At 33.6% G+C, this 10,883-nt stretch overlaps 1 protein-coding gene across 1 annotated transcript; it reads left to right on the top strand.

Moving 5' to 3' along the window:
* The first annotated feature begins 5,069 nt into the window (after positions 1–5,069).
* Positions 5,070–9,267, top strand: LOC147384584 (glucan endo-1,3-beta-glucosidase-like). Its single transcript, XM_086425556.1, has 3 exons — positions 5,070–6,240; positions 8,009–8,306; positions 8,879–9,267. The coding sequence occupies exons 1-3, from the start codon at positions 5,200–5,202 to the stop codon at positions 8,905–8,907; spliced, it is 1,368 nt and encodes a 455-aa protein (XP_086281682.1). The 5' UTR covers positions 5,070–5,199; the 3' UTR covers positions 8,908–9,267.
* The last annotated feature ends 1,616 nt before the right edge of the window (positions 9,268–10,883 follow it).

Raw genomic sequence — 10,883 nt, 5'->3', positions numbered from 1 at the left:
GGTGATTGGTTGTGATTACTAGGTTAAGACATGAGTTTGGGGTAATGGTTGGGCTTTGAGTTTAATGGGTTTGGTGGTGGGTTGTGTGTGTATAGGGTTGAGTTTTAAGTCAATGGGCTTGGGTTTATAGCTCAAGCAAGTTGAAAGCGCCCTTGATCCGCGGGGTGCGCAGATCCACTTTTGATTTGTGAGGTTTGTGAGTCGCCACCTAGTTATTACGATCTAGGAACCGAACATCAACTCGAAACGGATAAAAAAATAATTAATCTACTAAAAAAAAAATATTGAGTCTGGAGATCGCATTACGGGGTTGGAAGGTGTTAGGCACCAACCTTGCCTGGCAAACGCTGATCTCTACTAATTCCCAAATAAAATTACATTGCTAAAAAGACCTAAATAATAAAAAAAATTACCTTCGCGAACGCAACGGTTTTGTTCTCTCAGATCTGATAGAACAACTCCTCGTACAACACTCCTCGCTTCGTTCTGTCACCGGATTTGCTTCAGATCTCCAAGACGAGGTATTTTCTTCTTAGATCTGAATTTTCTGACTTTTTGGATGTTTTGAAGAGCTTCTAAGTGTTTTTTGAGCTAAAATTGGAGTATGAATGTTAGGTAAGGAGTTGAGACTTCAAAATTAAGGTTTATGGGATGCTAGGAAAGCTTTTTGACCTACTTTTATTAGAGTATATTTTTTCATACGAAAATAGGTTGTAGAGATCCCTATTTATAGATTTTTTTAAGTGCTTGTTTTGATAAAGTTAGTGTTTAATTATAATTCTTTTAGAGAGAGTTATTATTTATTTAGAATTATTTTAAATAGAATTATTATTTAATTAGAATTATTTTAAATATAGTTATTATTTAATTAGAATTCTATTAGGATTTTGATTTTTAGTCTTACTTGATTGACTTTAAGATTTTGACCTTAGTCTTACTTGATTGACTTTAAGATTGATTTTAGTCTTACTTGATTGACTTTAAGATCTTGACTTTAGTCTTACTTGATTGACTTTAAGATTGACTTTAGTCTTACTTGATTAACTTTAGTCTTATTTGATTGACCTTAAGATTGACTTTAGTCTTACTTGATTGACTTTAATTTTAATTAGGATTTCACTTTATATTAATTAATGTTTTAATTATTAATTTCGGAAATTTTAATTATTAAAATTATAAAATTATCGTTTTGCCATCGGAGAGGACTTTTTGCATTTTAAGTCGTTTTTCAATGTTCCAAGATGTTTTGGAATCGATTTTTCGTAAGAAATTCAATGGGAATATTGGTTTGTGTCATTCATGAAAATTTTCGTGCGAAATGATCGTGACCTTTATGAGGGGCATTTTTGTAATTTTGTCAAATTTTGTGAAAATTGTTGAAAATTGTTTATTTGATTTCGATTTATTATTTTATGTGTTTGAAAAGGTTTTCTTAAGCGTAATATAAGCTCTAGAGATGTTTTGAGGTTAGGGGTATTTTGATAATTTAGTCATTTTTTAGTGATTTTTATCGTAAAGCTTCTTTTTGTCTACAAGATGATGATTTTTATGTTTTTGGAGTTATATTTTTCTATCGTAGTGTTGTTTCTACAGTTTTGTTTGCTTGAGATACCTCATCCGAATTTCTGAAACATATCTGATAACAAATAAAGCATTGGAATGATCATCAATCATTGGGAACCGTCGCGATCAGGTTGACGAGTTGATTAATCAGGCGAATGCAAAAATGGGGTGTCTACACAAGTAGGGGCCCTAGACTATTTATTGGAAATATAAGTAAATTTTTTAAGGGTTTGGGCCTTGCAGTCCATTCCAATTTTTGTGGACTTTTTTATTTTGCATTGGGGGCATTTCCAAATTTTGGTGTTTACAGCTGCCCTTATTTACAAGAGTTGTGTGAAAATAATTGTAAATAATAGACGAAACTCTTATTTGTACAGGTTCTGAGGATTTTGCTCGAACAGATTTTGAAAACACCATATTGGTTTGATGGATGACAAAAAGTGGCTACTCAAGCACGTGGTCTGATAGGGTTAACCTTTTAAATTCTTCGACTTCGTGGCACGAAGCTCGTTTGAGGTCTTGGATTTGTGATAGTTTGGTAAAAAAAATTTAAAACAAGGATTTTTCAACGAGTCTTAGGTAATTTGAATTTGATTTTTTGAAAAAATGTTATTTTTTATTTTCTTTTTTGTTAGTAAAAAATGTAATATGAAACTTTTAAGAGTTTGATTTAAAATAAAATAAGTTTTGTTTTTTTACTTGGCCTCAAGTGCATCTACTTCTTTTGAAAACTCTTGGTTTTGAGAAAGTCTTAGATCTTCGTTATAGGTCAAAAATAATTGAGCATTGGAGCAAAATTCTCGGGTCAGCCGAGCAAGAGGGGATGCGATCAATAGAAAAGAAGTTGTCAAACTTCTCAAGAAGTAGAGAAAAGATTTGGGGGAATTGCTCACCTTAGGAAGACACAAAATGATGGATCGACTACATGGCGTTCTCTGCCATAAGGAATTTTTAGGTCGCACCATTTACCGAGGAGATCATGCAAGCTGTCATGTAAAGGAAGTTCAACACGCCAAGTAATGGGGCTATTACTACTAGTTTAGTTGCATTACAGGTTTAAGATTTTTTTCTTTTCCTTTGAGTGAGAGAGTGAGATTTGATGGTAGTAAGAGAACTTTCGTATATTTGGTGATACTTATACCATTTCATTTATATTACTATTATGTTCGAGTTCATCGTTGAGTACACTTTGATACACTTATGCTTATGTGAGATTGTGGACACACATTTTGCTAGTTTATATTACTTTTGTTGCTATATATTATCATTTAACCATGTGTTGCCTATTTATATTATTATCATTTATGTAGAGTGTTATTTAGTGCAGGAATTTGTGTTAAGATCTCGAAGTGCTACGCTCTTAAGCCTTGTTAATTTACTGTTGAATGGCTGATTCTTGAGATGTTCTGGTTCCAAATTTTATTGGCTAAACAATTAATCATAAAATAAGAAAAATTTACAAAGTAAGGCTTGTTATTTATTATCAAAATAATATTAATTTTTTAAAAATTATCAAAAGCAATTTAAAAATCCAATAGGAAACCGTGGAAGCTGTTTAAATCTCTTGTGCTAATTTTTGAGAAGTCATTATTATTTTTATTATAAAAATAAGAAAATACAATTTGACCCCCTATGGTTTGACATAATTCCATTTTAACTACTTAATATTTTGACAATTGCACTTACCTACCCTTTCATAATCGATGTTAAAGTTTAGATGTTATTATACTATTTTACCCTCTTTTTTATCTTTTTCTTTAAAAAAATTTAAAAATTTAAAAACTAAAAATATACTCAGGCAAGGATTCACAAGTAAACTCTTTTTTCACAAGAGTATTTTTGTTTACACTTGTATCTCGATGAAAAGCACCAATGATTCTTACAAAATTTCACATCGGGATGTGTAATATGAGATATACTCTTGAGGTCACTTGAGCATTATTCTTAAAATAATAAAAATAAAAAAATAGAAAAATAAAAAACAAACAAAATGGTTGTCACCATTGTTATCCCTTGAACCACCCGTTAAGTCGTATAATAATTTCTTCCTAATGTGTAAGATGGGACACTTATTGAAGGGTATTTTAGTCATTTTGTAGGGTGCTGCTTGGACTTGTTGTCGGTTGTAAAATTTAGGTTTGATTCCCGTTGCAAAAACGCGGAAAGGAATGGGAAAAAGAAACGAACACAATCTTTTCTTTACCTGAAAGTAAATCAACGCGGGGTATCGAACTTCAAAATAACTAAAGCACTCATCGAATATGTGGTCCCCACTATCTCCTTTACGCACTTTGCACACGTACCCTCACTAAAGGCCATTCTAGTCATTTTCATTAAAACTCGTTATTCTGTCCTGTCTGTTCCATACGATATTGAGTTGACTCGTTTATTAACTATAGTATAAGATGAGCTAAATTATATATATATAATATATATTATGTTATAATTTTGAAAACAATTATAATGGATTAGAAGATGCTCATATCTTTTATGTAAAAAAAGTTTATAATTTTTTTTTTTACAAAAAAAATCCAATTAACCTTGAAGAATTATATTGAGATGTGTTATCGGCACCCCAACTTATTACACCCCAATTTCTTAAATTATTCGTCACACTCCAATTAAAGATAAAATCTCACTCTTCCAACTTCATCAATGTTTGACTTAGATTAGAATTTCAATTTCACGGAGTATTATAGTACTCGTTCCAATAATTTTAATAGTTATTTACAAATATGATTAGGCTCATATAAAAATCTAACAAAAAAAATTAAGAGAGCTTCCAGTCTTACCCCAATTTTTACTTATTTTCCTTATTTTTAAATGGGGTGACAATAGTATCTCTCATTATATTAGAGAGTTACTATTGACCTCTCAACTTTTACTTATTACACTCCTATTAAAAATAAATAAAATAAGTGAATGATTGAGTATTAAGTAAAACTTGAGGTGCCACTATAAGTTTTTTGTTTTTCTCTTCTAAGTTGCTATTTTTTGGGTTTAAGATTTTATATGAGTCTAGTCATAATTGTAAAAGACCACTGAAATTGTTTGAACCAATGTTATATTGTTGAGATTATAATTTGAGTCAAACCTTTGTAGTGTTTGAAGAGTGTGTTATAATCTTTATTTGGGGTGTGAGAAATAATTTAAGAAATAAGGTGTAATAAGTAAAAGCTGGGGGGTCAATAGCAGTTCTCTTATATTAACTCGAGGAAATCTAATTTTAAAAATCGTTTTGAGTCTTCCGCATTGACTCGTCTAAAAGCCAAAACGCGTAAGGTATAGCGTGTTACGCCATCATATCCTGTCAATCTCATACAAACTGAGTTGTCACAGGTGGATATGGATTAAGCGAAGTTGGACTCGTCTTGTCTCTCCATCTTCAATTCTCGATTTAATTTTAGTCAAAAACAACCCATAAATAACAGAACCGCCCAACTTTGTTATTTATGGTCAAAAGCACAAACCTTTAAATGGCCCCCTCGATCCTTCTCCTTTGAGTTCTAAGGGTACCCCCACAATCCCCATTTCCCCACCTATTTCGCCCCTCCAGTCCCACTCTTCTACCCCACCCCCTCACGTTAAATACCCCAAAATCTCCATCTCTCTCTCTCTCTCTCTCTCGCTGTAAACATGGCGAGCTCTGCAAACTTAACCATCTCTCTTATCTTTCTCTTTCTTCTCCTTGAACCCTCCATAGCTGCCTACAATATTGGTGTCAACTATGGCACTCTAGCGAACAACCTTCCACCACCATCCCAAGTCGCAGCTTTTCTCAAACAACGCACCACAATCGATCGAATCAAAATCTTCGACACCAACGCAGACATCCTCCAAGCTTTCGCCAACACCCAAATCGCCGTTACCGTTACCGTCGCTAACGGTGACATCCCTTCACTCGCTAAACTTCCATCCGCACGTAACTGGGTCGCCTCTCACATTTCCCCATTTTACCCAAAAACCAAAATCAATCGAATCGCAGTTGGGAACGAAATCATGGCCACTGCTGATAAAACCCTAATTGCTTCTCTCGTCCCAGCTATGAAATCTCTTCATTCTGCTCTCAAAATAGCTGGAATCAACGATATTCAAGTCTCTACCCCTCATTCACTCGGTATTCTCTCTTCCTCTGAACCACCGAGTTCTGGACGATTCCGACGCGGTTACGACCGAGTCATCTTCGCTCCAATGCTCCAGTTCCTTAGAGAAACCAAATCTCCCTTCATGATAAACCCTTATCCGTACTTTGGCTTCTCTGCTAAAACCCTAAATTACGCGCTTTTTAAACCCAATGCGGGGATTTACGATAAAGTAACGAGGAAAATGTACACGAATATGTTTGACGCGCAGATCGACGCGGTTTACTCAGCGATGGACAAATTGGGGTACGGCGATGTGGATATAATGGTGGCGGAGACTGGTTGGCCTTCGCTTGGAGATCCAAACCAACCAGATGTGAACCTAGCGAACGCCGTTTCTTTTAACGGGAATCTTGTTAAGCATGTTAACTCGGGTAAAGGAACGCCGTTGTTACCGAAACGGAAGTTCGAGACTTATATATTTTCTTTGTTTAATGAGAATCTTAAACCGGGTTCGACAGCGGAGCGGAATTTCGGGTTGTTTCGACCCGATTTCAGTCCTGTTTACGATGTTGGTGTTTTGCGCGGCGGACAGGTTAGTGGGTTTTGAGTGTTATTTATTTATTGATATATTTCTCTGGTTTTACTGTTTAGAAATAGTGGTAATGCTAGAGCAACTACGATAGACTCTTTAAACCTGACATCCTCTTTGTTATAAATTGCCACGTCACACAAAATTTGGGTCCAAGAGACTCTTTACTACAAATGTTTAAGTCTTTGAGTCCAACAGACTCTTTAGTGACAAATGTTAAAGTAAAGAAGGCGGGAAATCAAATCGAGACAATTGCGCACTAAATTTAGCAGAGGTTTTGACTATTATTATTAAAAATATAATATAAAAACTTAAAAAAAAAAAAATACTTTCCTTATTAATTTAATAAGATTTCAAATCTTAATAAGGGTTGTTGGGCCCACATGAATTATCACATTGACAATCGACCACATCACCCTTTTTATATTTTATTGAACAATTCATATTCACAAAAAGAAATTTAAATATTTAATTTTAGCTTGATCCAAGATGTTGAAACGGATTATTACTGAACTCCTAAAACTTAAAATTATAAATCAATGATGAAAAATAATGTTTTTTTTTTTCAAAGTTCTTAGAATTTCGTTATCTAGAAGCTTGTGGCATTAGATCATGTTTTTGGATTTCAACATGTGAAGTCACACCTCTTGTTAAGTTTTAAGTCAATGTTAAACAAATAAAAGATTTGTCAATGTTGGAGCACCCAACAAATTTTGGACTATCTAAACTAACATTTGTTAGATTTGGATAAAATATGCTCTTTATCGTACAGAGCATTGTTGGAGATGCTCTAATAGTAGTGTTTGCAATAGATTTAGAGAAATTCCATTGGCACACCAACTTTTACTTATAACTCACCAATCCTATTGAAATTAAACAGGGATTTTTCCCAAAACATGCGCAACTTATGTCCAAATTCTAGTTTATGTACACTATTCATTTTAATTCCTAAAACATGCATTTCGAGTGAATTCATCGCTTTTATAATTAATGAATTCATTGGTATATATAGGAATTCATAGATATTAAATAAAAAAAAAATGAAGAATGCATGTTTTGAGAATTAAAATTAACAGTGTACCGAACTTGGAATTTCATCATATTCAGCTTACAAAATGGAGATTCACCCAGTTAAACATCTATTTACATATGGGTTGGTGTGTTATAAGTAAAAATTTGTGTTTTAATAGAAGCTCTCTAGATTTAGGAGAGTGGTGTTGAATAATTATACCTATGAAAGAGAACTTATATTGGGTACACCAACTTTTACATATTGCACATAATTATTCATTACACTCCAAATAAGATTAAAGAGACACCAAAATCATCCTCTAGGAGGAATTTTGAAAGATCTTAGAAAGATGAAAAAATTACTAAAACAACATTAATTCTACTGTTTATTAATAAAAATAGTAATTTTACAAAAATTATCGAAAGCATATTTTAAAATGTTGCGCAATCCAAAGTTTTACTTTCCCCATCTTTGTACCGTATTGTCCAATAGTTTCAGAAAAGCATTGGACAGTCCAATAAATAATTTTTCTCTGATTCAAGAAGGTATTTGGAGAAGAAATGAGCTCTCTTTTCTAGATTTCAAGAACCCTTTGTGAATGAAACTCTCCAAAAAGTTCATATATTTCTTATTTTTTTCCTTTCTTTTTAGAGATCATTTGAAGAAGAAAAACTCAGTCTGATGTGCCAATAGATGATATCTACTAATTGAATGGTCCTGAATTGTGATGGTATTTATTTTAATTTTAATTTTTCTCAGTCTGGTGGAGGTCCCACTCCTACACCAAGCACACCATCAACACCTTCGGTTTCGGGGAAGATGTGGTGCGTACCTAAGTCGGATGCAAATGATGCAGCGCTGCAGGCTAACATTGACTACGTGTGTAGCTCGGGAGTAGTGGATTGCAAGCCAATACAGGCAGGTGGGCCGTGTTTCAATCCCAATAATATCAGGTCCCACGCATCATACGCCATGAACGCTTTCTATCAGATCTCTGGTCGCCATGATTACAACTGCGACTTTTCCCACTCTGGAGTTCTCACCCCATCCGATCCCAGTAAGTTTATTCAATTCAGTTTTACATATTATACCCAAAACTAAAACCTAGATAAAACATTTGATTCATATTCTTATTGAATGTGATACTTAGAATCATAAATCTTTGTTTGTATTTTGAGATGAAGAAATGGAGAATATAAACGGAACTTTGTTTAAAGGGAAAATAAAAATAAATACAAATACTCCACATGTTCTTTAGATTCTAATTTTGAGCCTTGTTAAAGTGCTTGAAATAACACTTGAAGTGGCACTCGAGTGCCACTTCGAGTATGCAGAGAACCATCGATTGTCGTCCTCGAGTGTGTAATACTTGTACCATGAGAAAAAGCATATATGATTTTTTGCACACTTGGAATGCTTAGCATTTTCTTTAATTTTAGTTGAAGTACATTATTTTCTAGAGATATTTACGAAAACGTGACTAACTTTTGACGAATTTACTATTCCTGTTCGCTGTTCATTTTAATTACTGAAATGTAAACGGTAACGACATCGAAGGTTTTTAAGTGACAATTTTTTAAGGTCTCCTTACTCTTATTCTTTTTTTTTTCTTTTGTTGTATTGTTGCAGGTCATGACACATGTAAATACGTCTCTTGAAAGTGATGTAGATCTAGACTTTAAAGTTGGTGGCCTCAAGATTCAATCTTCCGACATCCCCCACAGTTCTTTTTTTTTTTGTTGTTGCTGAAGTAGCTATGTTGTATTATTTATTTACATAGAAGCTTTCTTTCGGCTATGGCACTTTTGTAATAGATTTTTTATTTTTTAGAAGATGGAGTTGGGTTCACATGGACGTTGGGTTGGCATGGGTTTTTGAGCATGCGTGGGACCTTTGCTTATGTTGTAACTTGGGATACTCTGACTTGATTTTGTGCCGATGTCCCATGTGTGGTGTGTTATTCAATGATATTGTTGGCAGCTGATTTATAAGAGTTTGTGCGATTCTGTTTTAAAATACTCAGTGTCTCAAAATACCTTCTTTCCCACTTAATTTGGCGCACTACCCCATGATATTTTAGATTTGTAAACAGAATTTTTTTTTATTATTATGTAAATTTTGAATTTGAGATGAAAACAAGAGGGTATCTATTAGGAGTAAAGAGGAGTGTTAAAGGACAAACATTTTGCCAGATATTTTATTGTGTTTTGTCCCATATGATTATAAGTTTTGGAATGGGCTGATTTTCTATAAGGATGATCTCATCATCATAGAGATCCTCTTTACAACGAATCAGTCTATTCCGAAACTTCTTACTCTAGTTTAAAAATTGAAGAATCGTGGATCGCAAAATTATTTATAAATCACTTTTGATGGGTTAAAAGTTTTATAATGGGCTGATTTTTTATAAAGATGATCTTCTCATCGTAGAGATTGTGAATGTATTTTTTGGTATCTGACCTCCATTTCTTCTATCAGAGCTTTGGTGTGGACCTATGCATCTCTGCAATGCCTTCGACACTAACGTCAAAACAAAGCTCAAAGAAAAAAATAGTATAGAAAGAATTCTCAGTTGGAATTGCGTACCTTTGATGGCTGCTCCCATGGCCTTTTATAGAGCTTGTTTTGTAACCTCCATTGGTTGATTTCAAATTTAATATAAGCATGGGCTGTTGTCCCTTGAGCTTTGCTATGATTTTAGCATTGGATGCTACTTTAGTTTTAACAACTGGGACTTCCAAAAATCTTGGTCCCTTGACTTTCATCATTTCTTTGTTTAGATTGTAGATACATGAGAATTCAAAACTTTTCGGGATTTTGATCTCATCTACTTGGATTTTGGAGTCGTCACCATTCAAAGAGTTTGAGCATGAATGAACCTACTAAAATGATATCTCAAAATATTTTTTAGACTTATAGTGACTCACTTTCAACGGCAAGGCTATAAGTCTACTTAGAAAATTAAGTAAGGAGGTTCAGTTGAGAGACAAGGAAAGTGTTAGGCACCTTGTCCCTCCCATTCATTGATGGTTACTAAAATAACCATAGTTAAAGTTTTAAAAACTGGTTTTTTAGAGTGGGGGAGATATTAGAAATTAAGAGGAAAAATAACTATAGTTTGATTTGCAAACTAGAGAAATTAAGATAATGAGCAAGTTATACACTTGGATTCTACCATTTTGAGTCTTAAAGCTTCAAATCTTTCTTATGTACTCCCTTGGGACCTTTTCTCCATTGGTTTGACCCATAGGCAATGTTCATGAGTTGATTAAGGTCATGACGGGGTTAAGACCTTATGCATGATGTAGACATAAATTTTTCGTTGAAAATCCAATCTCTACTTGGATTTGAATTGGCTACCATTTTTTTTTTTAGAATAAGGTGTAGATGAGCACCCGAAAAATAGTTTTAGAAAAATAATTTTTTTTATCATAATGACTCTTGTATGGATATGGGTTCATTTTAGGAAATAAAGAATGTGTTAGGCACCCTATTTCCTTTACCTTAGGTGATAACCTATACATTGATCATTTTTCATTCTATGAAAAAAAATCTAAAAAAGAAAGTTGATGAAAATAAAACTTGTACCTTTAATCTTTGAGAGATTTTGTTTTGGGTTTAAATCGTGGGGGTC

Source organism: Akebia trifoliata, chromosome 15 (assembly GCF_017979445.1).
Source record: "Akebia trifoliata isolate Shusen 1 chromosome 15, ASM1797944v1, whole genome shotgun sequence".
Taxonomy (NCBI): domain Eukaryota; kingdom Viridiplantae; phylum Streptophyta; class Magnoliopsida; order Ranunculales; family Lardizabalaceae; genus Akebia; species Akebia trifoliata.
Note: the sequence above shows the minus strand (reverse complement) of the source record. Positions and strands in the feature narration are given on the sequence as shown.

Excerpts from the sequence above, each read along its gene's own strand:
- LOC147384584 (XM_086425556.1), top strand. The coding sequence starts at position 5,200 with ATGGCGAGCTCTGCAAACTTAACCATCTCTCTTATCTTTCTCTTTCTT. Across the intron at positions 6,241-8,008 it reads GTGTTTTGCGCGGCGGACAG|TCTGGTGGAGGTCCCACTCC; the intron begins GTTAGTGGGTTT and ends AATTTTTCTCAG. Across the intron at positions 8,307-8,878 it reads TCTCACCCCATCCGATCCCA|GTCATGACACATGTAAATAC; the intron begins GTAAGTTTATTC and ends GTATTGTTGCAG.